Source organism: Chiloscyllium punctatum, chromosome 2 (assembly GCF_047496795.1).
Source record: "Chiloscyllium punctatum isolate Juve2018m chromosome 2, sChiPun1.3, whole genome shotgun sequence".
In the NCBI taxonomy this organism is placed as follows: Eukaryota; Metazoa; Chordata; class Chondrichthyes; order Orectolobiformes; family Hemiscylliidae; genus Chiloscyllium; species Chiloscyllium punctatum.
Genome location: NC_092740.1, coordinates 11,315,110 through 11,338,115, shown reverse-complemented (window position 1 = coordinate 11,338,115; position 23,006 = coordinate 11,315,110). Strand labels below are relative to the sequence as shown.

The 23,006-nt window shown below is 44.6% G+C and overlaps 1 protein-coding gene across 4 annotated transcripts in view; it reads left to right on the top strand.

Annotated features, from left to right (window-relative positions):
* The window catches only part of LOC140494222 (polymeric immunoglobulin receptor-like), an 89,109-nt gene extending 66,615 nt beyond the window's left edge, over window positions 1-22,494 (top strand). For 2 of the 4 annotated variants that reach the window (XM_072593436.1, XM_072593405.1), the window contains 7 exons: window positions 206-245; window positions 5,329-5,390; window positions 9,574-9,621; window positions 9,715-9,750; window positions 20,852-20,905; window positions 21,000-21,035; window positions 21,559-22,494. In XM_072593436.1, coding sequence (XP_072449537.1) covers window positions 206-245; window positions 5,329-5,390; window positions 9,574-9,621; window positions 9,715-9,750; window positions 20,852-20,905; window positions 21,000-21,035; window positions 21,559-21,596 — 314 coding nt within the window. In that variant the 3' untranslated portion in view covers window positions 21,597-22,494. Of the gene's footprint in view, window positions 1-205; window positions 246-5,328; window positions 5,391-9,573; window positions 9,622-9,714; window positions 9,751-11,966; window positions 12,110-20,851; window positions 20,906-20,999; window positions 21,036-21,558 lie in introns of those variants that run through there. The other 2 variants (XM_072593425.1, XM_072593415.1) reach the window with 2 other exon arrangements.
* The last annotated feature ends 512 nt before the right edge of the window (window positions 22,495-23,006 follow it).

Genomic DNA, 23,006 nt, shown 5'->3' with positions numbered 1-23,006 from the left:
TGGTCCATTATTGATATTGGACTGGGCTAAGGAGGACACTCCTGAGTAAAGCTTTAGCAATCAGATAACATTCGAGAGATCACTGTATCTAACTGTGCAAAATATATGTATTGTTGGTCAGGGATGGTTTTGCTTGAGACTCATCCAACTGTGGAGACAATGTGGCAAATTTGTTCATATTTATGAATCATTTTTATCTTTTTAGGGGGTTCACAGCAAATGGATCCGACCACGGTTTTGAAAAGGTAAGGTCATCAGTGACTGATATAAACGCGGTTGTAGAAATGCGCTGGGCCATAGAGTCATATAGATGTACAGCATGGAAACAGACCCTTTGGTCCAACCTGTCCATGCCGACCAGATATCCCAACCCAATCTTGTCCCACCTGCCAGTACCCGGCCCATATCCCTCCAAACCCTTCCGATTCATATACCCATCCAAATGCCTCTTAAATGTTGCAACTGTACCAGCCTCCACCACATCCTCTGGAAGCTCATTCCATACATGTACCACCCTCTGAGTGAAAAAGGTGTCTCTTTTATACCTTTCCCCTCTCACCCTAAACCTACACCCTCTAGTACTGGAATCTCCGACCCCAGGGAAAGGACTTTGTCTATTTATCCTATCCATGCCCCTCATAATTTTGTAAACCTTTATAGGATCACCCCTCAGCCTCCGATGCTGCAGGGAAAACAGCCCCAGCCTGTACAGCCTCTCCCTACAGCTCAAATCCTCCAACCCTGGCAACATCCTTGTAAATCTTTTCTGAACCATTTCAAGTTTCACAACATCTTTCCGATATAAAGGAGAACAGAATTGCACACAATATTCCAACAGTGGCCTAACCAATGTCCTGGACAGCTGCAACATGACCTCCCAACTCCTGTACTCAATACTCTGACCAATAAAGTAAACATACCAAATGCCTTCTTCACTATCCTATCTCACTGCGACTCCATTTTCAAGGAGCAATGAACTTGCACTCCAAGGTCTCTTTTGTTCAGAAACACTCCCTCGGATCTTACTATTAAGTGTATAAGTCCTGCTAAGATTTGCTTTCCCAAAATGCAGCACCTCGCATTTATCTGAATTAAATTCCATCTGCCACTTCTCAGCCCATTGGCCCATCTGGTCCAGATCCTGTTGTAATCTGAGGTAACCCTCTTCGCTGTCCACTACACCTCCAATTTTGATCTCATCTGCAAACTTACAAACTGTACCTCTTATGCTCGCATCCAAATCATTTATGTAAATGACAAAAACTAGAGGACCCAGCACCAATCCCCGTGGCACTCCACTGGTCACAGACCTCCAGTCTGAAAAACAACCCTCCTTCAGCACCCTCTGTCTTCTACCTTTGAGCCAATTTTGTATCCAAGTGGCTAGTTCTCCCTGTATTCCATGAGATCTAACCTTGCTCACCAGTCTCTCGGGGGGAACCTTGTCGATTGCCTTACTGAAGTCCATATAGATCACATCTACTACTCTGCCCTCATCAATCTTCTTTGTTACTTCTTCAAAAAACTCAATCAAGTTTGTGAGACATGATTTCCCACACATAAAGCCATGTCTACTATCCCTAATCAGTCCTTGCCTTTCCAAATACATGTACATCCTGTCCCTCAGGATTCCCTCCAACAACTTGCCCACCACTGAGGTCAGGCTCACTGGTCTACAATTCCCTGGCTTGTCCTTACTGCCTTTCTTAAACAGTGGCACCACGTTTGACAACCTCCAGTCTTCCGGCACCTCACCTGTGACTATCGATGATACAAATATCTCAGCAAGAGGCCCAGCAATCACTTCTTTAGCTTCCCACAGAGTTCTCGGGTACACTTGATCAGGTCCTGGGGATTTATCCACCTTTAACCGTTTCAAGTCATCCAACACTTCCTCCTCTGTAATCTGGACATTTTGTAAGATGTCACCATTTATTTCCCTACAGTCTATATCTTCCTTATCCTTTTCCACAGTAAATACTGATGCAAAATATTCATTTAGTATCTCCCCCATTTTCTGTGGCTCCACACAAAGGCCGCCTTGCTGATCTTTGAGGGGCCCGATTCTCTCCCTAGTTACCCTTTTATCCATAATATATTTGTGAAAGCCCTTTGGATTCTCCTTAACTCTATTTGCCAAAGCTATCTCATGTCCCCTTTTTGCCCTCCTGATTTCCCTCTTCCCTAGTATACTCCTACTTCCTTTATACTCTTCTAAGGATTCACTTGTTCTATCCTGTCTATACCTGACCTATGCTTCCTTCTTTTTCTTAACCAAGCCCTCAATTTCTTGAGTCATCCAGCATTCCCTATACCTACCAGCCTACCCTTTCACCCTGACAGGAATATACGTTCCCTGGATTCTTGTTATCTCATTTCTGAAGGCTTCCCATTTTCCAGCCATCCCTTTACCTGCGAACATCTGCCTCCAACCAGCTCTCGAAAGTTCTTGCCTAATACCATCAAAATTGGCCTTCCTCCAATTCAGAACTTCAACTTTTAGATCTGGTCTATGCTTTTCCATCACTATTTTAAAATGAATAGAATTATGGTCACTGGCCCCAAAGTGCTCCCCCACTGACACCTCAGACACCTGCCCTGCCTTATTTCCCAAGAGTAGGTCAAGTTTTGCACCTTGTCTTGCAGGTACGTCCACATACTGAATCAGAAAATTGTCTTGTACACACTTAAGAAATTCCTCTCCATCTAAACCCTGAACACTATAGCAGTCCCAGTCAATGTTTGAAAAGTTAAAATCCTTACAATAACTACCTTTTTATTCTTACAGATAGCTGAGATGTCCTTACATGTTTATTTCTCAATTTCCCTCTGACTATTGGGGGGTCTATAATACAGTCCCAATAAGGTGATCATCCCTTTCTTATTTCTCAGTTCCATCCAAATCACATCCCTGTTTGTATTTCCGGGAATATCCTCCCTCAGCACAGCTGTAATGCTATCCCTTATCAAAAATGCCACTCTCCCTCCTCTTTTGCCTCCCTTTCTATCCTTCCTGTAGTATTTGTATCCTGGAACATTAAGCTGCCAGTCCATCCCTGAGCCATGTTTCTGTAACTGCTGTGATATCTGAGTCCCATGTTCCTAACCATGCCCTGAGTTCATCTGCCTCCCCAGTTAAGCCACTTGCAATGGAATAAATGCAGTTTAATTTATTAGTCCGACCTTGTCCCTGCCTGCTCTGACTGTTTGACTCACTTCTGTTCTCAACTGTACCAGTCTCAGATTGATCTCTTTCCTCACTATCTCCCTGGGTTCCACACCCACTCACTGCCACACACCATCACCTCACCCCCCCCCCCCCGCCCGCCACCCACCCCCCCAACCTTACTAGTTTAAATCCTCCCAAGCAGTTCTCGCAAATTTCCCTGCCAGTATATCAGTCCCCTTACAATTTAGGTGAAATCCATCTATCTTGTACAGGTCACTTCTACCCCAAAAGAGATTCCAATGATCCAAAAATGTGAATCATTCTCCCATACACCAGCTCCTCAGCCATGCATTCATCTGCTCTATCCTCGTATTCCTGCCCTCCCTAGCTCGTAGCACAGGGAGTAATCCAGATATTACACCGTTGAGGATCTCCTTTTTAAGTTTCTGCATAATTCTCTGTAATCTCCCTTCAGAATCTCAACCATTTCCCTTCCATTTATCGTTGGTTCCAATGTGGACAATGACCTCTTGCTGGCCCCTCTCCCCCGTGAGAACATTCTGCACCCTCTCAGAGACATCCTCGGTCCTGGCACCAGGGAAACAACAAACCATTCGGCTTTTTCTCTGCTGGCCACAGAAACGTCTGTTTGTACCTCGGACCACAGAATCCCCAAACACAATTGATCTCTTGGAAGCCGACAGCCCTCGTTGCATTAGAGCCAGTCTCAATATCAGAGACTTGGCTGTTCGTGCTACGTTCCCCTGAGAATCCATCACACCCTTACATTTTCCTGCACAGAGAACCTGCACAGTTACTGCCTTTGCTGCTTTTGAATTCATGTGTCGCTGGACATCGGAGTGCATTTGGGAAAATTAACAAACAGTGAATTTCACAACTAATCTTGGAAGAACTTTGGGCGAAGTTCACAGCACAGAATCAGATAAGTTAATTGTTGTTTTAGGTCTGTCCAAGAGAAAGGCTGTATTAGTGAGTACAGTGGGTTCTTTCTTGATTATATGTTTTTGGAGATAAGTCTCTTGATTAAACTTAAAATATAAGCCATAGCTATTAATTTAACTTTTGACTTTTTTTCCAAAGTTCCAAAACAATGCAACAGCATATAAACCAGTAATTGCTGCTCCTGGGATTTGAGGAAATCACCTCCAGCACCTAAAATACCTCAAAAAAGGAGCAGCTCTTACAAGTTGAAGTTTTTCCCGTCCTCCATCTTGGATTACCCAGAATCCTGAATATCTCTTGCTCACAGACAGAATGCAGGTCCCTGCTGATGAGCTGCTAATGTGGTTTGTCCTTTTAAAAAGCTGATCGAACACTCAGAGTTGAAAAGTGATCAATGGACTGAGGTAAATGACAGATTAATGATTTCTGAGCAGCAATTTCCAGCAATTGTAAAACTCTTGCTCCTGATTCACTGTCGCCAAATTAACCTGCAATTTATCCTCAATCAAAACTGAAATGTTGCTCATTTTTATCACAGTGGATACTTTGAGTTGTATTGAATGTATATGGTGGGAAAGATTAAACTATTATCACTTGCAGCAAGTGCTGAGGATAAAAAGGATGTTTTTGTGTATCCTACTATTTTCTCCCTTGTTGTCCAAGTAGCTGAATTTCTATTGGATGGGAATGTGATTTCTGATCATCCCCCACTTTCCAAGATTTCCATGCCCTGTAACACCCTCCAAAGTTACAGCAGATGGGAAGCCCCTGCAAGCACTTTCCCCTCAGCTCCAACACCCTCCCTCCCTGCCCTGTGACTAGTTGCTCCAAGCTGAGCCCGAGCTGCCTGGAATGATCTGTCACTGTGATTCCTGACAGTGTCTGCACAGCCCTCTCTGTGTTACAGCTGCTGACTACACCTTGGGTTCCCTGGGTGCCAGCCATATTCTGATGCCAAGGCAAAACTGTTTCTCATGACAATTTATTCAAGGATAGCTTTTCTGATTGTGTCGACATCTGAGTATCTGTGATTTCTAGGAAAGTTCATTCTATTAACTGTATTTATCACTCTTTGGAATCTGTTCTCTGTGTAACCAAAGCAAGAGATTGATGTACAGTTAGAATGTTCCTTTCTGTGACCTGGCAGAATGCATTTAGATTCCTTGGAATATTCATCTTCCTTGTGTATTTTCCAGGAATGATCCAGGTTCATCCAGCATTCCCGGGACTGATCAGGCCCAGCAGCTCACTGCTCCAGGTACTGTCTGTACTCGAACTGACCGATCATTGTCCACTTCAGAGACTCGAATGGAGAGAGTGTGGATCCTGGAGAGATATTCAGGGACAGACTGTTACATTGAGTTCAACCGGTCTCCAGCACAGAATAAAGCCCTTCGGCCCATTGAGTCTGCGTCAGTTGAAAACTATCCCCACCCCCATCCTTAACCCTTCACACTTATTGCACAGATTGACGTCTTTGATAGATGAACCTTTTAACTTTCAGACCATTCAATGTAAATGAATGAAAAGCTATGGGTTTCCATTAAGGGAGCTGACCAGACTCTGGATTATTGTTCGGGCAATGGAGATGGAAATCTTCTCCTCAGTCACTGACCCTGGATGGATTCTTGGACAATAACCATTTCCGATTCCCTGAATCATCTGGCTGAGTAACTGACTTGGCCCGGTCCTTGCTGCCTCGAGCTGTTCACGGCCAGTCTGTCTGCTGCTTCGGTTTGGGTCAAGGAAAACAGTCCAGTTGGGTGTCACGCATCTCAAATGACTCCCAGTAGCTGGGCTGCTGTGGGGAACCTGAGGATCAGGTTCATGCTCTGGGGAGAGAGGTTCAATTTTCACCATGGCAACTTGTAAAATTTACATTTAATTATTAAATCTGGAATTGTAAACTCATCTCTGTGATGGGGGCCATCTGAATTAACATTAGTTGTTGTCTTAAAAAAAGTTTCTGTTTGGCAGTCTCCTTCAGGGAAGCAAACTTACCATCTTTACCCAATCTGCCCGACAGGTGACTTCAGATCCCCATTTCAAACCTCAGTTGTCCTTTTAGGACCGATTGAATGCAATGTGTCTGACTCTGACCTGCTGCCCTCTGAAATGGCCAAGCAAGCATCTCACTTCAAGGGTGTTCAGGGATGGGCAACAAACGCTGGCCTTGCCTGTGAGACCCATGTGCCTTGCAAGGATATGAAAACTACTGAATCTGTTCTCACTCTCTTCTCAATCCCTGCATCCTCCAATGATCCCCCCTGCCTCACCTCAACTCTCCACCAGCGTCCAACATTGAACATAGAACATTACAGTGCAGCACAGGCCCTTTGGCCCTCGATGTTGTGACAACCTGTGAAACCAATCTGAAGCCCATCAAACACTATTACATTTTCATCCATATGTTTATCCAATGACCATTAAATGCTCTTCAAGTTGGCGAGTCTACTGCTGTTGCAGGGAGTGTGTACCACTCTTATACGACTCTCTAAGTAAATAAGCTGCCTCTGACATCTGTCCGATATTGATCCCCCCTCAATTTAAAGCTATGCCCCTTCTTTACTAGCCATCACCATCTGAGGAATAAGGCTCTCACTGTCCACTCTATCTAACCCTCTGATTATTTTATGTTTCAATTAAGTCAGCTCTCAGCCTTCTTCTCTCTTATGGAAACAGCCTCAAGTCCCTCAGCCTTTCCTTGTAAGACCTTCCCTCCATAGCAGGCAACATCCTCAAAATCTCCTCTGCACCCTTTCCAAAGCTTCCACATCCTTCCTGTAATACGGTGACCAGATCTGCATTCAATACTCCAAGTGCAGCCACACCAGAGTTTTGTATAGCTGCAGCATGACCTCATGGTTCCAAAACTCAATCCCTTTACAAATGAAAGCTAACACATCGTATGCCTTCTTAGCAACTCTATCAACCTGGGGAGAAACTTTCAGAGAGCTATGTGCATGGACACCGAGAACTCTCTGCTCATCTACACTACTAAGAATCTTACTATTAGCCCAGTACTCTGTACTCCTGTTACTCCTTCCAAAGTGAATCGCCTCACACTTTTCCACATTAAACTCCATTTGCCACCTCTCAGCCCAGCTCTGCAGTTTATCTATGTCTCTCTGTAACCTACAACATCCTTCAACATGATCCACAACTCCACCAACCTGAGTGTCATCTGCAAATTTACTAACCCATCCATCAAAGCCCTCACCTGGGTCATTCACAAACATGACCCAAAACAGTTCCTTGGGTACACCACTAGTAATTGAACTCCCGGATAAACATCTTCCAGCAACTACCACCCTCTGTCTCCTTTCACATAGCCAATTTCTGATCCAAACAACTAAATCACCCTCAATCGCATGCCTTTGTATTTTGTGCAGTAGCCTACCATGGGCAACCTTATCAAATGCCTTATTGAAATCCATATACACCAAATCAACAGCTTTCCCCCCCATCCACCTGTTTGTTCACCTTCTCAAGCAACTCAATAAGGTTTGTGAGGCATGACCTACCCTCCACAAAACCATGTTGACTATCCCAAATCAACTTATTCCTTTCCAGATGATTATAAATCTTATCACTTATAAGCTTTTGCAACACGTTACCCTCGTTACTCACTGGTCTATAATTACCAGGGTTGTCTCTATTCCCCTTCTTGAATAAAGGAACAACATTTTCCCTCCTCCAGTCTTCTGGCTCCATTCCTGTCGACACTGACAACATAAAGGTCAAAGTGAAAGGCTCATCAATCTCCTCCCTGGCTTTCCAGAGAACCCATGGTAAATCCTATCCAACTTATCTATTTTCACACTTTCTCGAATTGCTTACACCTCCTCCTTGTGACCAACAATCCCATTTCGTCTAGTGGCCTGTATCTCAGTATTTTCCTCGACAACATTAGCTTTATCCTGTGTGTATACTGAGGAAAAATATTCATTTACTGCTTCCCCTATCTGCTCTGTCTCGATGGAAAATTTCCCACTACTATCCGTGATTGGCCCTAGTCTTACTCTTGTCATTCTTTTATTCCTGATATCCCTATGGAAAGCCCGAGGGTTTTCCTTGATCCTATCTGACAATGATGTCTTATGTCCCCTCCTGGTTCCTCTTAGCTCTCTCTTTAGGTCTTTCCTGGCTAACTTGTCACTCTCAAGCACCCTAACTGAGCCTTCACATCTCATCTGAATATAAGCCTTCTTCTTCCTCTTGACAAGAGATTCAACTTCCTGAGTAAACCATGGCTCCCGTGCTCAGTAACGTCCTCCCTGCCTGACATGTACATATGTATCAAGGACCCACAGTGGCTGTTCCTTGTATAAGCTGCACATTTCAATTGTGCCCATCCCCTCCAGTTTCCTTGCCCATCCCATGCATCCTAAATCTTGCCTAATCACATCGTAGTTGCCTTTCCTCCAGCTCATAACTCTTGTCCTGCAATATATACCCATCCCTTTCCATTGCTAAAGTAAACTTAACCAATTTGTGGTCACTATCATGAAAGTGCTCAACTACCTCCAAATTGAACACCTGGCCAGGTTCATTACCCAGTACCAAATCTGACGTGGCCTCGTCCCTTGTTGGCCTGTCTGTGTACTGTGTTATGAAACCCTCCTGCACACATTGGACAACAACTGACCCATCTAAAGTACTTGAACTATAGTATTCCTAGTCAATATTTGGAAAGTTAAAGACCCCCATAACAACTTCTGTGTCACTCTTGCTCCTGTCCAGAATCATCTTTGCTATCCTTTCCTCTACATCTCTGGAACTATTTGGAGGCCTATAGAAAACTCCCGACAGGGTGACCTAACCTTCCTGTTTCTAACCTCAGCCCATACTACCTCAGTAGAGAGTCCTCAGATGTCCTTTCAGCAACCATAATACTGTCCTTGACTAACAATGCCACTGCACACCCCCTCCCCCCACCTTACCGTCTTCCCTGTTCTTACTGAAACATCTAAATCCTGGAACTGCAACAACCATTCCTGTCCCGACTCTACCTATATCTCCAAAATGGCCACAACATCGAAGTGGGAGAAAGTGAGGACTGCAGATGCTGGAGATCAGAGCTTAAAAATGTGTTGCTGGAAAAGCACAGCAGGTCAGGCAGCATCAAAGGAACAGGAGAATCGACGATTCAGGCATAAGCCCTTCTTCAGGATGTTTGATTCCTGAAGAAGGGCTTATGCCCAAAACATCGATTCTCCTGTTCCTTTGACGCTGTCTGACCTGCTGCGCTTTTCCAGCAACACATTTTTAAGCACAACATCGAAGTCCCAGGTACCAACCCATGCTGCAAGTCCAATATTTCACTTGCTCCAATCACATCTCTAACTCAGAGAATGATGTGGTGTCCACTGAGCCATTGCTGATATTTAAGGACAAGCCTGTCGATGCATGGTCCCTTATCATTCCTGTTTGTGTTACAGATCAGGACAGTTCCATCCTCTATGCTGAGATTGACAGCAACAGAACAGGTAAATGGCTGCACCTTAAAGGTTTTGAGCAATTGTCTAATTGATAATCAGATTCTATAATCAAACTAAGAGAACATTTTGTCTTTGTTAAAGGTGGCAAGAGATTCACAAACAGTCTGTCAGAAGGCCGTGAGTCAACATTTGTTTCTATATTGAGAAAGTGTATCGTTTGAGATCACTCCCACTCCCCCATATCTTTAAGAGCTGATTTCACTGGGGGTCTGGTTTCCTGAGGAGGAGTTGCAGTGTTGATGTTTGAAGCTGCAGTGGGAAACTGGTCAACTCATAGAACTCGTGCCTGGCCACCGTCAGAGAATCATCCCAAATGAGAACTCCCAGTTCAGTTTTAACTGACCTTGAATTCTCCCCTGATGAGGTCTTCATGATGCGAGTCTGACCCAGTACCATTCCCTCAGAAGACGATTGTTGAAGGGTGGTCGGGTCTGATAAACATGATCGAATTTTTAAGGAGTATTGAAGGATGGTTGATTGGGTGTTTGATATTGTCCATCAATGCGGATGTTAGCAAGGTGTTTGGTGAAGTTCCACAAGGCAGACTGGTCACAAAATCAAAGGTTCATGGGATCCAGGGGAAAGTGGCGAGATTGATCCAAAGCAGGAGACATTGAGTTATTGTGAGCGGGTAGTTTTGTGACTGCGATGCTGTTCCGAGTGCCACTCAGAACCAGTTCCCTCAGTGTTCAGGTTCTATCAAAGTTTGGACATGTCTGTAGGAGTCATGATTGAGAAACAAACAGACAAACTCAGCAGGTCTGGAGAAAAGAAATGGAAGAAAGCTACAACATGAAGGGACATAGGGGTACTTGTGCACAAAACAAAGGTGCAGAAGAGATTGAGCAGGATGTTCCCTGATTTGGTGTGTGTTAACTATCAGGAGAATTTGGTCAAACCTGGATTTATTTTTGCGAGAGTATTGGAGGGTGAGGGGAGACCGAACAGAAATACATAAATTTATGAGAGGCAGGGATAGGGGGGACAGTCCGTTTTCTTTCAAAGAGTGGAGATGTCATATACAAGCGGCATAAATTGAAGGTGAATGAGGAAAAATTTGAGGGTTATTTGTGAGGATAACTTTTAACAAAGAGAATGGTAGACGTCTGGAACAGGCTGAGGTAAAAACAATGACTGCAGATGCTGAAAAGCAAATACTGGATTAGTGGTGCTGGAAGAGAACAGCAGTTCAGGCAGCATCCAACGAGCAGCAAAATCGACGTTTCGGGCAAAAGCCCTTCATCAGGAATAAAGGCAGTGAGCCTGAAGCATGGAGAGATAAGCTAGAGGAGGGTTGGGGTGGGGAGAGAGTAGCATAGAGTACAATGGGTGAGTGGGGGAGGAGATGAAGGTGATAGGTCAAGGAGGAGAGGGTGGAGTGGATAGGTGGAAAAGGAGCGAGGCAGGTCGGACAAGTCCGGACAAGTCAAGGAGACAGTGCTGAGCTGGAAGTTTGAAACTAGGATGAGGTGGGGGAAGGGGAAATGAGGAAACTGTTGAAGTCCACATTGATGCCCTGGGGTTGAAGTGTTCCGAGGCGGAAGATGAGGCGTTCTTCCTCCAGGAGTCTGGTGGTGAGGGAGTGGGGATGGAGGAGGCCCAGGACCTCCATGTCCTCGGCAGAGTGGGAGGGGGAGTTGAAATGTTGGGCCACGGGGCGGTCTGTACTCTGTGATCAATACAAGATAATCCAACTCTCCTGTTCAGTGCTTTAACCAGATTATGACATCATGATCACATTGTGGTTTGTGGCAGCTTGCAGTAAGAAATTAGTTGACTGCAAACATAAAAATAGAGCTTCATCTGCTGTAAGGGGTTATTCAGTGCCCTGAGATCATGAAAAGTTAGGCATAAATGCATTTATTTTCATTCTTGTAATGAGAAATGCAACAACCAGTTTGTGAAGAGTAATGTCCCACAAACAGCCCTGTGCTCAATCAGTTAGCCTGTGTATTTTCATGATGTATTCTGAGGGGTGAGTGATGTTGAGGACACAATGATCTGGGTTGAGGGATGAGTGACAAGGACACAGTAGAGAGCTCCTCTGTTCGTCATTGAAGTAACGCATTTGGAATTGTTCACAACCACCTGAGAGAGCAGACCACTCCAACCTTTAACATCTCAGCCACAAGATAACACTTTAGACATTGTAGCGCTCCATTTGAACTGCTCCGAAGTCTCAGCATTGATCTTACGATGTAGCCACTGGAATGGGGAATTGAACCCACAACCTTCTAACCCCAAGGGGTATGTGGTGTCCACTGAGCTGTTGTTGATACCTAACAACAAACCAACCAATAAATATCCCCTTATCATTCCTGTTTGTGTTACAGATCAGGACAATTCCAGACTCTGTGCCAAGATTGACAGCAACAGAACAGGGAAATGGCTGCACCTTGGTGGTTTTGAGCTTTTGTCTCGATCTGAGATGAGATGAGTGACTGTTGTGGACAGAACAGCCTGAGAGTATTCAGTTCAGTGGGAGATAGGAGTGAATGGAGGAGGGCAGAGAAATACAAAGACCAGTGTCAGTTCTCAATTAAAAAGGTCAAGTGCGGCTTAAAGGCCATAGGGAGGGGTCCAGGTGGAGGAAGAGAGTTAGAGGTGGGTGAAGGGGTCTGTGGGATGGACAGAGGACTCCTCTCCAAAAAAATGGGCACAGAGGCAAAGGCAACGGAAGAAGAGATCAACATCATGTCGTGTCTGAACTTCGGTGAGGTGGGAGTGCAAAGTGATTAAAACTGAGACCTTTGCTGAATGTTCTGTACTCAGTATCGGAGAAGGGAGAGTGAATGTCCAACAAGAGGTGGAGGGAGGAGAATGGGGAGAGACAAGTGGGACAGTGGGTGGAGGAAGGTTCCAGAAGGGTGGGGGTACATGGTATCGGGTGAATGAGCCAGAGAATTAAGTTGAACTGGGGCTCAGGACAGCTTTGAGACAGTGTGAAGGGGTGCTGATGGAGAGAAAGCTCAAGAGTGTGTATATGATGGCACATAGCACTGAGTGTGGGTCTCAGGATGTGGTGAGAGCAGCTGTCTGAGGAGTGATGGACATCATGGAGAGAGCTGTGATCCTGGGTGGATTCAAAACATAAAGGATGAAACTCATTCACTGTTTGTGTCAATGAATGACCCCATGCCGTCCCATCACTCCCTCTCATCCCTATAGCCTTGGTGCTAACACATGCTGTCTGACTACCAGCCTTTGGCCTTATCGAGAGGAGTGGGGACAAGGTAGGAGAGCAAAACTGAGACAGAACCAGATCAGTTGTGGTCTTAATGAATTGTGGAGAGAACTCGATGGGCCATAGGGCTTGCTCCTGCTGTGAAGTACGATGTACATATCTTCTTTAAATTGAAGCTGATGAGGTTCAAAGTTGCTGGTTGTGTGGTTTGGAAATTGGCTTTGGGCCAGGAAGCAGAGCGCTGTGGTCTGTGGTTTTAGTTCAGACTGGAGGGAAGTGTGCAGCGCTGGTGATATAATTGAAATGTGGGCCCGGTGGATCTCATTGATTAGATTAGATTCCCTACAGTGCAGAAACAGGCCCTTCGGCCCAACAAGTCCACACCGACCCTCCGAAGAGCAACTCACCCAGACCCTATCCCCTACATTTACCAATTCACCAAACACTACAGGCAATTTAGCATGGCCAATTCACCGAACCTGCACATCTTTAGACTGTGAGAGGACATTGGAGCACCTGGAGGAAACCCACACAGACACAGGGAGAATGTGCAAACTCCACACAGACAGTTGCCCGAGGTGGGAATTGAACCTGGGTCCCTGGCGCTGTGAGGCAGCAGTGCTAACCACTGTGTCACCGTGCCAACCCTTAATGAGCTCGGAGTCTCAGAACCATTTGTATTTAACAAGGTGATTGTGAATTGAAACGTTATAAAACATCCTGCAAGATGACCAAATGTTCACAAGCTGCAGTAGTTGGTTAATGAATTGAAGAAGTCCCAAACACACACACAAACAATGAAATGATTCAAAAATACAGAGGCAAAAGATTTTGAAGTTTTTATCTTTGGAAGAACAGGGAATGTGTCCAAACACTGTTCAGTTTCCTGACCGTGTGGATACAGTCACTACATTCCTGTTCCTTACTACAGTTACATGGGATCACCACCAGCTCCAAGTTCCCTTCCAAGCCACCCACTCTGTACTGACATGGAAATATATTATCGTTCACTCACAGTCACTGGGTCACAATCCTGGAATTCCCTCCCCAGTGGCATTGTGGGTCTCCCAACATTTACACGGACTGATGATGAAAGCAAGGACTTTTGCTGCCTTGTGGAGAACTTTGTTGTCAAACAGTCACTGCCATAGTTTCTGGAAGGTTGAGCTGTCTCAGCTGATCCAGTGTTGGATCTCTTCCCCAATGGGCATTGAGAAGCAGAGTGCCCTCGTGGTCACCTATGGGCTGGACTGAGACTGGCAATGATGGGCAGAGTCAGTAATGTCAGCCTCGGGCACCCTTTTGAGGGACGTGCCTCCCAAGCTTTCGAGAGTGCTAAATGTATCCCGGAGTCTTAGCATATACAAGAGGTAGAATATTGAACTGACCAATGATTTGTGGTTTGGTTTGGCAACACTCAAGCATTGGCCAAGTCCCTTGTTTGCAGCATTGAAGAGACCAAGGGTGGCTTGCTCGTCGGGTGCAGAATGTGAAAACAACAGTGATGTTATCAGTGCATACTGCATCTTATGTGGGTCTGTTGTGGTCATTTTATTATTGGCATGGATGAGACTGAGGTTGAAGAGATTTCTATCTGGGCCGTGTTTAATCCTGACACCAGAAGTCAAAGCTGCTGTTTGGTAGATTATAGATAATATGGAGCAATCACACAGCGTTGCTTTACTCTGGTCCTGTTCCTTGAAGAAATCCGTTCCTGAAGATGTCAAGTCATCCCAAAGCAGTTGCAAAATTTGGAAGAAGTTTCTGGACATTCCAACTTTTAAGAGTATGATTCATCAAGTGATTTACTGAGTCATCTGCTGTGATCAGGTTGGGAAATGTAATACAGAGTTCCTGGTGTTGTGTTTGACATTTTACTTGGATTTGTCTGACAACAAAGGCCATGTTGGAGATTCCATTGGAAGGTTTAAAGCTGTAGTGTGTCTTTGGGAGGATTCCCACAGCCACAGGAAGTAGGAGAGTCGGGAGAATGTGGATCAGGATGTTCCCCACTAAGGACAAGATGCTCCACCATTCAAGAGGATCATGTCTGAGCTTGTAGTTCAACACCACTTTCCTGCACTATCCCCTTACCCCTCAATGTTTTTAATGCCGGGAAATCTATCAATCTCATTCATGAATATACTCAATGGCTAAGCTTCCACAGCTCTCTGATGAGAGAATTCCCAAGATTAACTGCTTCGAAACAATAAATTCCCCCTCATCTCAGTTCCAACCACCTATCCCTCATTCTGAGACTGTATTCCCTGGTTCAAGCCAGTGTATGACACTCACTCTGCAACAAGTGAATCTTTTTGTTGATATGGAAATCCGATCCGTTCACGACATTCCAGATGGGATCTCACCAAAGATCGATATAATTGCAGTGAGATGTCAGGAATTAAGGGAGGTCCACACAAGGAGTGAAGGAAGGCCTGCAGCAGGAGTGAGGGAAGGCCTGAACCAGGAGTGAGGGAAGGACTGAACCAGGAGTGAGGGAAGGACTGAACCAGGAGTGAGGGAAGGCCTGAACCAGGAGTGAGGGAAGGACTGAACCAGGAGTGAGGGAAGGACTGAACCAGGAGTGAGGGAAGGACTGAACCAGGAGTGAGGGAAGGACTGAACCAGGAGTGAGTAAACTACCCTAGATCTCTTCAATGCTTCCAAGGGTTGTACCATTTACTGTATACTTCCCTCTTGCATTAGACCTTACGCATCACCACATGTCTCTCAAAATTAATTTTCAGCATCCATTTCTGTGCCCAAGTCTACAACCTTTATATGTCCTGCTGTATCGTCTGGCAATCTTCCTCACTATCCCAAAGCGCCCTCAATCTTTGTGTCATCTGCAAACTTAGTAATCATACCACCTACAATATTCTCCAAAATATTTATAAATGTTGTGAACTAACAGGGGTCCCAACACTGACTCCTGTGGATCACCAATGGTCACAGATTTCCAGTCAGAAAAACACCCTTCCACCACTACTCTCTGTCTTCTATGACTAAGCCAATTCTGCATCCATCTTACCACCTCTCCGCAGATCCATGTGACTTCAATTTCAGTATCAGCCTGCCATGAAAAACTTTGTCAAAGGCCTTATGAAAGTCCATGTGGACAATATCTATCACCCTGTCGTTGTCAATCATGAAACTTGCTCAAAAGGCTGAATCAAGTTTCTGTGACATGACCTTCCTGCACAAAACCATGTTGCCTTGTGTTAATACGAAGATATTTTTTCAAATTGAGTAAAGCCAGTCATTAAGAATCTACTCCAATATTTTCCCTACCACGGACGTAAAGCTCACCAGCCTGTAAGTTCCTGTATTATCCCTATTGCCCTCAAACAAAGGGACAATGTTGGGCTCTTCTCCAGTGCCCTGGGACCTGACCTATGACTAGACAGAATCTGAAGATTCTGTACAAGCTCCCAACAATGTGCTTCCTCACCTCGATGAGTCAGAGGAGGCAAATCTCTGTTTCTTTCTATTAAAATATCTGTTTCTGTACCCTCCATTTACCAAAATAAATGGAAAATCATCCTGTACAATGTTTCTAAATGCAGACTTGCTGCAGTGCAATCTTTGAGACTGGCTGCTGCTTTCCATCACTTCCTGATAACATTGGCTTCTTCTTTGAGCATGTGGCACCTTGTAGCCCTGTATAAATCTGCTCACTGACAGCCCCTCTCATTCTTCAACAATTACTGTACCTTACACCAGTGTCCTTTTGTGGGACTGGAGTCACATGTAGGCCAGACCAGGTATGCAATGGGATGCATTGAAGAAGGAAATAAGGAGAGTACAGGGCTAAAGGGTAGGACCAACAAATCCAGTGAACCTTGAATACTGAGGAATACACAGCACTGGATGAAGGGAAAAGGGAGGCTTATGGCAGGTACTGAGAATTCAAAACAGTAGCAATTTCTGAAGGATTATAAAATGTGAAAGTGGGAAATTAAAGTAGAGATTCGGAGTGCTAAAAGGAAATATGAATGTATACTGACAGGTAATATAAAGAAGCATCAAAAATATTGAAAGGAATATTCATGGTAAAAAGACAACAAAGACCATGGTTGTAATTGAAACTTGAATCCAGAGGATGTACGTCAGGCTGTAATTGACAACTTTATGTTGGTGTTCAGGCGTGAGAGGGATGATTTTGGTGCAGAAATCGGGGAGATAGTCTGTGACAAGATGAAAGAAATTAACATAGAGAGGAACTGCTGAGTGGTATGGGCAGCAAAAAGTAGATAAATCTCCAGGCAGGATGAAATGTATCTCAGGTTGTTGAGTGAGGCAGGGGAGATAATAGTAGGGGCTTTGGAAATAATTATCCATTCCTCTCCGGCTGCAGGAGAGGTGCTGGAGGACAGGAGGACAGCCAGTGTGGTACCTCAAGAAGGGAACAAGGGATAAACCAGGAAACTTCAGGCTAGTCAGTCTCAACTCGGTGTCAAAACGTGTGGCAGGTCAGGCTGATGAAGGACTTATGTCGAAAACGTTGACCCTCCTGCTCCTCAGATGCTGCCTGAGCTGCTGTGCTTTTCCAGTGCCACACTGTTTGACTCTGACTCTCCAGCATGTGCAGTCCTCACTTTCTCTCAGTCTATACTCAGTGGGGTGGAAACAGATCGAGGTAATTCTGAGGGACGGAATGGATCTGCATTTGGAGGAACAGGGATCAATCATGAACATGGATTTGTTCAGGAAATGATATCTTTACAACTTCCCTGAATTTTTTTTGAAGAGGTTTCCAGATGTAAAGACACGGGGAATGAATTTGATGCATCTTTTTAATACAAAGGGAGATAGATTTTAAAAGAGATCTTATTGAATGATGGAGCAGGGTTGAAGGACCAGATCGGTAGCATCTGTGGTGCAGGAGAATTGACGTTTCGAGTATAAGCCCTTCATCAGGAAGGATCTTTCTTCCTGATGGAAGGCTTCTTCCCAAAATGACGACTCTCCTGCATCTCAGATGCTGCCTGACCAGCTGTGCTTTTCCAGCTCCACACTCTTCGACTCTAATCTCCAGCATTCACAGTCCTCACATTCTCCTCGAGGGGTCAGATAACCCTCTCCTGCTCCTATTTCTTATGTTCTTGTGTCTTCTTGGACTTCGGCAAAACTTTTGACCAGGTTCCACATGGGAAAATGACAGCAAAGGTGAGAGCCCATGGGATCCAAGGAAATTTGGGGTAAATTGGATGCACAACTTGCTGACTGGCAGGAAACAGAGGGTGATGGTCGAGGGGCATTTTTGTGACTGGAAGTGTGTGTCCCGGGGAATCCCACAGGGGTCACTGTTGGGGCCCTTGCTATTTACGGTTTGTCGTAAATGATTTAGACTTGAATGAAGAGGGGTTGATTAATATGGTCCCAGATGATAAACAAATAGCTGTGGTGGTAAATATTGAGGAGGATAGCCTTAGACAACAAGAGGATCTATACGGGCTGGTCAGATAGACTGATCAGGAGCAAACAGTATCCAACATGGATAAGTGTGAGGTGATACACTTGGGCAGGACGGAAAAGGGAAGGGAAGATATAATGAGCAATAGGACCCTGGGAAACACCAAGGATCAGAGCGACCTTGGTGTGCATGTACACCAGTCCCTTAATGTATCGGGACAGGTGGATAACATGGATAAAAAACCCGATGGGATACTTCCCTTTATTAGTTGAAGCATAGAGCTTAATTCAGAGCAGTGAGGGTATGTTGGAACTGGGTGAAAAATTGGTTAGGTCACAGCTAAAGAATTGTGTGAAGTTCAGGAATCCACATTATGGGACAGAGCAGATTTGCCAGGATGTTACCTGGGCTGGAGAGTTTCAATTCTGAAGAGAATTTGGAGAGATTGTTTTCTCCAGGGAGGAGGAGATTGAGAGGAGACATGATTGAGATGCGTAAAATTATGAGGGACATAAATACGGTTGAATTGAAAATTGTTTCCCCATGATAGAGTGTTCAGTGACCTTGGGACATTAATTTAAGGTATGGGGCAGGGCGATTGTTTTTATTCATTCATGAAACATGCATATCACTGGCTGGCCAGCATTCATTGCCCATTCCTTGTTGACCTCTTGAGAAGATGGCGATGGGCTGCCTTCTTAAACCCTTACAGTCCACGTGCTGGATGTAGACCCATAATGCCTTGAGGGAGTGAATTCCAGGATTTTGACCGAACAAGAGTGAAGGAGTGATGATATATTTCCAAGCCAGGATGGTGAGTGCCTTGGAGGGGAATTTGCAGGTGGTGGTGTTCCCCTTTATCTGCTGCCACTGAACGTTTAGCTGGAGATGGTCGTGGGTTGGGAAGGTGATGTCTGAGGATCTTTGATGAATGTTCAAGGTTTATCGGAGATGTGAGGGAAACCTTTTCACTCGGAGAATGGCGGGAAAATGGAAGTCATTGCTTTTAAGGGTGACACAGACATGAAACCCTCATAATGTTAAAGACCTGTTTAGGTGTGCACTTGCAATGTCGATGTATAAGGCATTGGGGCAACTGCTGGATAATAGAATTGGAATGGGTAGATGGTTGGTTTTGACCAGCATGGACTCAATGGGCCAAAGGGCCTTTTACTGTGCTCTAGATCTCTATGACTCTATGATTAAGACCATTAGGGGTCTTGTGGTATAGTGGTAATGTCCCTCCTTCAAAGCCCGGACGCCTCCATGAAGTCCCACTTGATCCATGGGTGTGTAATAATATCTCTAATCAATGTGTTTGGAAAATATCTCCAGGAAAGTATTACTCACTGGAAATACCTGGCAATGGGCATCAAAGTGCCATATCTTAGCATAGTGAGGGGATGGTAAGTGGGTTCTGGAAGGGGTAGCATAAAAGGTATGCCGGAGTAAGGGGCACACTTTGAATTTAACTTCCAATAAGTTCCCTCATGTAAACTGTGATCCACAATATCTCTGAGACACTGTGAACCGTGATTCTTTAAAATCATGGACCGACTGGGTGTACATTGTGGAGGAGCAGGATGTGTTTCCCTCTGCAATGGAGGGGATTGGCTCAGAGTGCTGGGTGCAGGGTTTTATAACCTGAACCATGGGACTGTGGGAAAATTGGAAACCCTGGGATAGGGTTGGGAATCATGGAATCAGGAACCTCCATGGGAAGGCATCTGAGACTTCCCGACTTGGAGAATGTGGAAAGATCGTTTATGCTCTTCTTTTGTTGAGAACTTCAATCAAATCATCCAAAACCTTCCAGTGCAACAGGATACAAACATAATTTGTGCTCCCACACCTTGTAATTTAACTCTGTGAGACCTGATGTCATCATTCTGCACCACACTCTTTCTCAGGTCAGAATATCCTTCCCAAGGTGTGGTGCCTAGAACGGCTCCTGAATTGAAAAAGAAATAAAATTAAAGATTATCCTTCTCAGGTTCAAATTCTTCCACGGCATTGGGTCTGTCATCCTCATATACTCACAATATTTCCAAATCTGGCCCCTCCATATCCCTTCCTGTAAATGTAAACTCACCATAGTCCCAGAGGGCATCGGGCTGTTCTCTCATTAGAGAGGAAAAGCTCGGCAAACGTGAGGACTGCAGGTTCTGGAGATCAGAGTCGAGATTAGAGTGATGAAGGGCTTTTGCCCGAAATGTCGATTTTCCTGCTCCTCGGATGCTGCCTGAATGCTGTGCTTTTCCAGGACCACTCTGATCTACACTCATTAGAGAGAGATGTGTGGTGGTGGATTCACCGGACTGTAATAGTAACATCACTGGGGTCTAATTTTCAATCTCCAAGACTGTGAGAATCCCTGTCCAAACCTCTCCAACTCTCTTTCCCCCTCTTAAGTCGCTCCTTAAGACATGCGTGTTGGAACACCACCTGTCCAAATAACTCCGAATATGGTTTGATGTCTGATTCTCATGCAGTTCATTCAACATTTTCCAATGGTAAAGCTGTGATGTGAATCCAGGATTCTGTATGATTCTTTGATTCTAGAGTCAGAAAGCTGATGCAGTAAGGCAGTTTCAGAGTGAATACTGTTTGTATTACAGCTCAGCCTGATTCCTGTACCTATGCCAGCATCGTGTTTGACAGCAACAGAAAAGGTAACCAGCTACATACTTTTTTCCCACATAGTGGTATTTCTAAACATTTAAAATACATCCTCCTCACTAACAGACTATTCTCTTTCATTTCAAGGTGGCAAGATTCTCCGGGTTGCTGATTCAGAAGAGAGTGAGTCAGTTTTGTTCTTTCAGAATCCTAATTCTAATCTTTTCTCATTTCCCAATCCCTGAAGCCCATTCTCCAATGTGTGGGACAGTGCTAGTTGGGCCTGGGTGATCCATTTCCTTGTTATTTGAGACCCCAACGTTGGGTGGTGCCATTATGGAGATTTGATCACATGACCTTAAAGTCCCATTCCCTCACCATGATGCTGTTGTCATTGGCCCATCGGTCTGTTCATCTTTATTAGGGTGTTCCTTTACTCCACCAATCAGAAAGCAAACAGTCTCTCCATTATCCCATTGGATGATACTTGACTGTCTCTCAAAAAGCTTGTCTCTCCCAATGTATTTGTGAGCGTCATAAAGTGAATGAGGGGGAAAATGAACAACTGATGGAGTAAATATTTCCCTTTCCTGTAACTACTCTGATAGTGATGGGACTGATATTTGGGTAAATATGCCCCTTTCCTGTATTTACCTTCAAACTGAATTGATAATGATCATTAGCTCTGATTTCTGTCTCTTTCTAGCGGATGTAACCTATGCAGCTGTGGTGAAGACTCATTAGGAGCGAATAAGAACTGAACCTGTGTAACTGAGGTTGCATTGTTTCTCAGATCAAATTCAAGGAACATCATGGAACTTACCAGCTCAGAAACTTGGCATTATTATTCTTCAAAAGTGTTTTTTAAACTTTTTTTAAACATTTGTGCCTTTTTATCTTAGTGTATTTTTAATTGTGGACTGAAACGCATCAGAATTGTTGAAAACCAAGGATTGTTTAAGGGATACTGCACTCTTTGAAAGCAAGTAACCTGACACTCATTGTAAGTATTGTTTACACAGCTGCTGGGTCAGACAGCAGCAGAAGAAGGTGCAGACGAACTGGAGACATGCCCATGTACAAATGGTGATTCAGCCAGAAACAAGTTTCTGATTGGTCTTTGTACTAAAGACCAGTATCAATGACAAAGACCATCTTGCTGCCAATGACGATGTGATTGGTTCCCAGGTAATTGAACAGTTTGTGGATATGAACATGACAGGGAGAAGCCATCCGACCTCCACCATCTGAGGACCTGTTCATCATCAGCTCTGTTCCTGGCAGGAAAAGCGACTTGAAATCTGAGGATAACCAGCTGATTGTCTTTTCCTTCAGCAGCTGCAGAAAGTTCTGACCTTTAATGAGTAAGTCAGACCTTTTATAAACCACAGACTGTATCTCTAGTAAACCAGTGACAGCATCTGGAGAAGCAGCATTCTGATCAGCACAAGAATTATCTCAGCGACTCCCGCGAACAGGGATCGACGAAACTGTTTTCTGTGTGTTCCTTCCACTCAAAGATTGATGTTTAGTTTCTGTGTGTGTGTCTGTGTGTGCACGCGCACGTCTGTGTGTGTCTGTGTGTGTGTGTGTGAGTGTGTGTGTCTGTGTGTGAGTGAGTGTGTGTGTCTGTGTGTGTGTGTGTGTGTGTGTGTGAGTGAGTGTGTGTGTGTGTGTGTGAGTGTGTGTGTGTGTGTGTGTCTGTGTGTGTGTCTGTGTGTGTGTGTGTGTGTGTGTGTGTACAATTTGTGCTTGCTTTTAAGGGGACTTGGTTCATGAGCATCTTAGAGTTTTAATTAATGGCATTATAGCTCAGTGGTCCATCATTTTTCTGTGGAATTAGGTCTATTTATGTGTGATAAATAGTAATCCTTGTGAAGTCCAGAAACCGAGTGTGTGCTTTCTGTCATCTTTAGTCTAAAACTCAGGAGAAACTAACTTTTGTGACAACACAAGGAATAATGCAACTTGATTTCCAACATGCTACCTCAGTGAGGCATAACAGTATCCATCCATATGTAATAGACCACACTTGGAATATTGTGTCCAGTTCTGGTCGCCCTACTATAGTAAAGATACAGAGGGTTTGGAGAGGGTGCAAAGAAGGTTTACCAGGATGCTGCCTGGACTGGAGAGCTTGCCTTATGAAGAAAG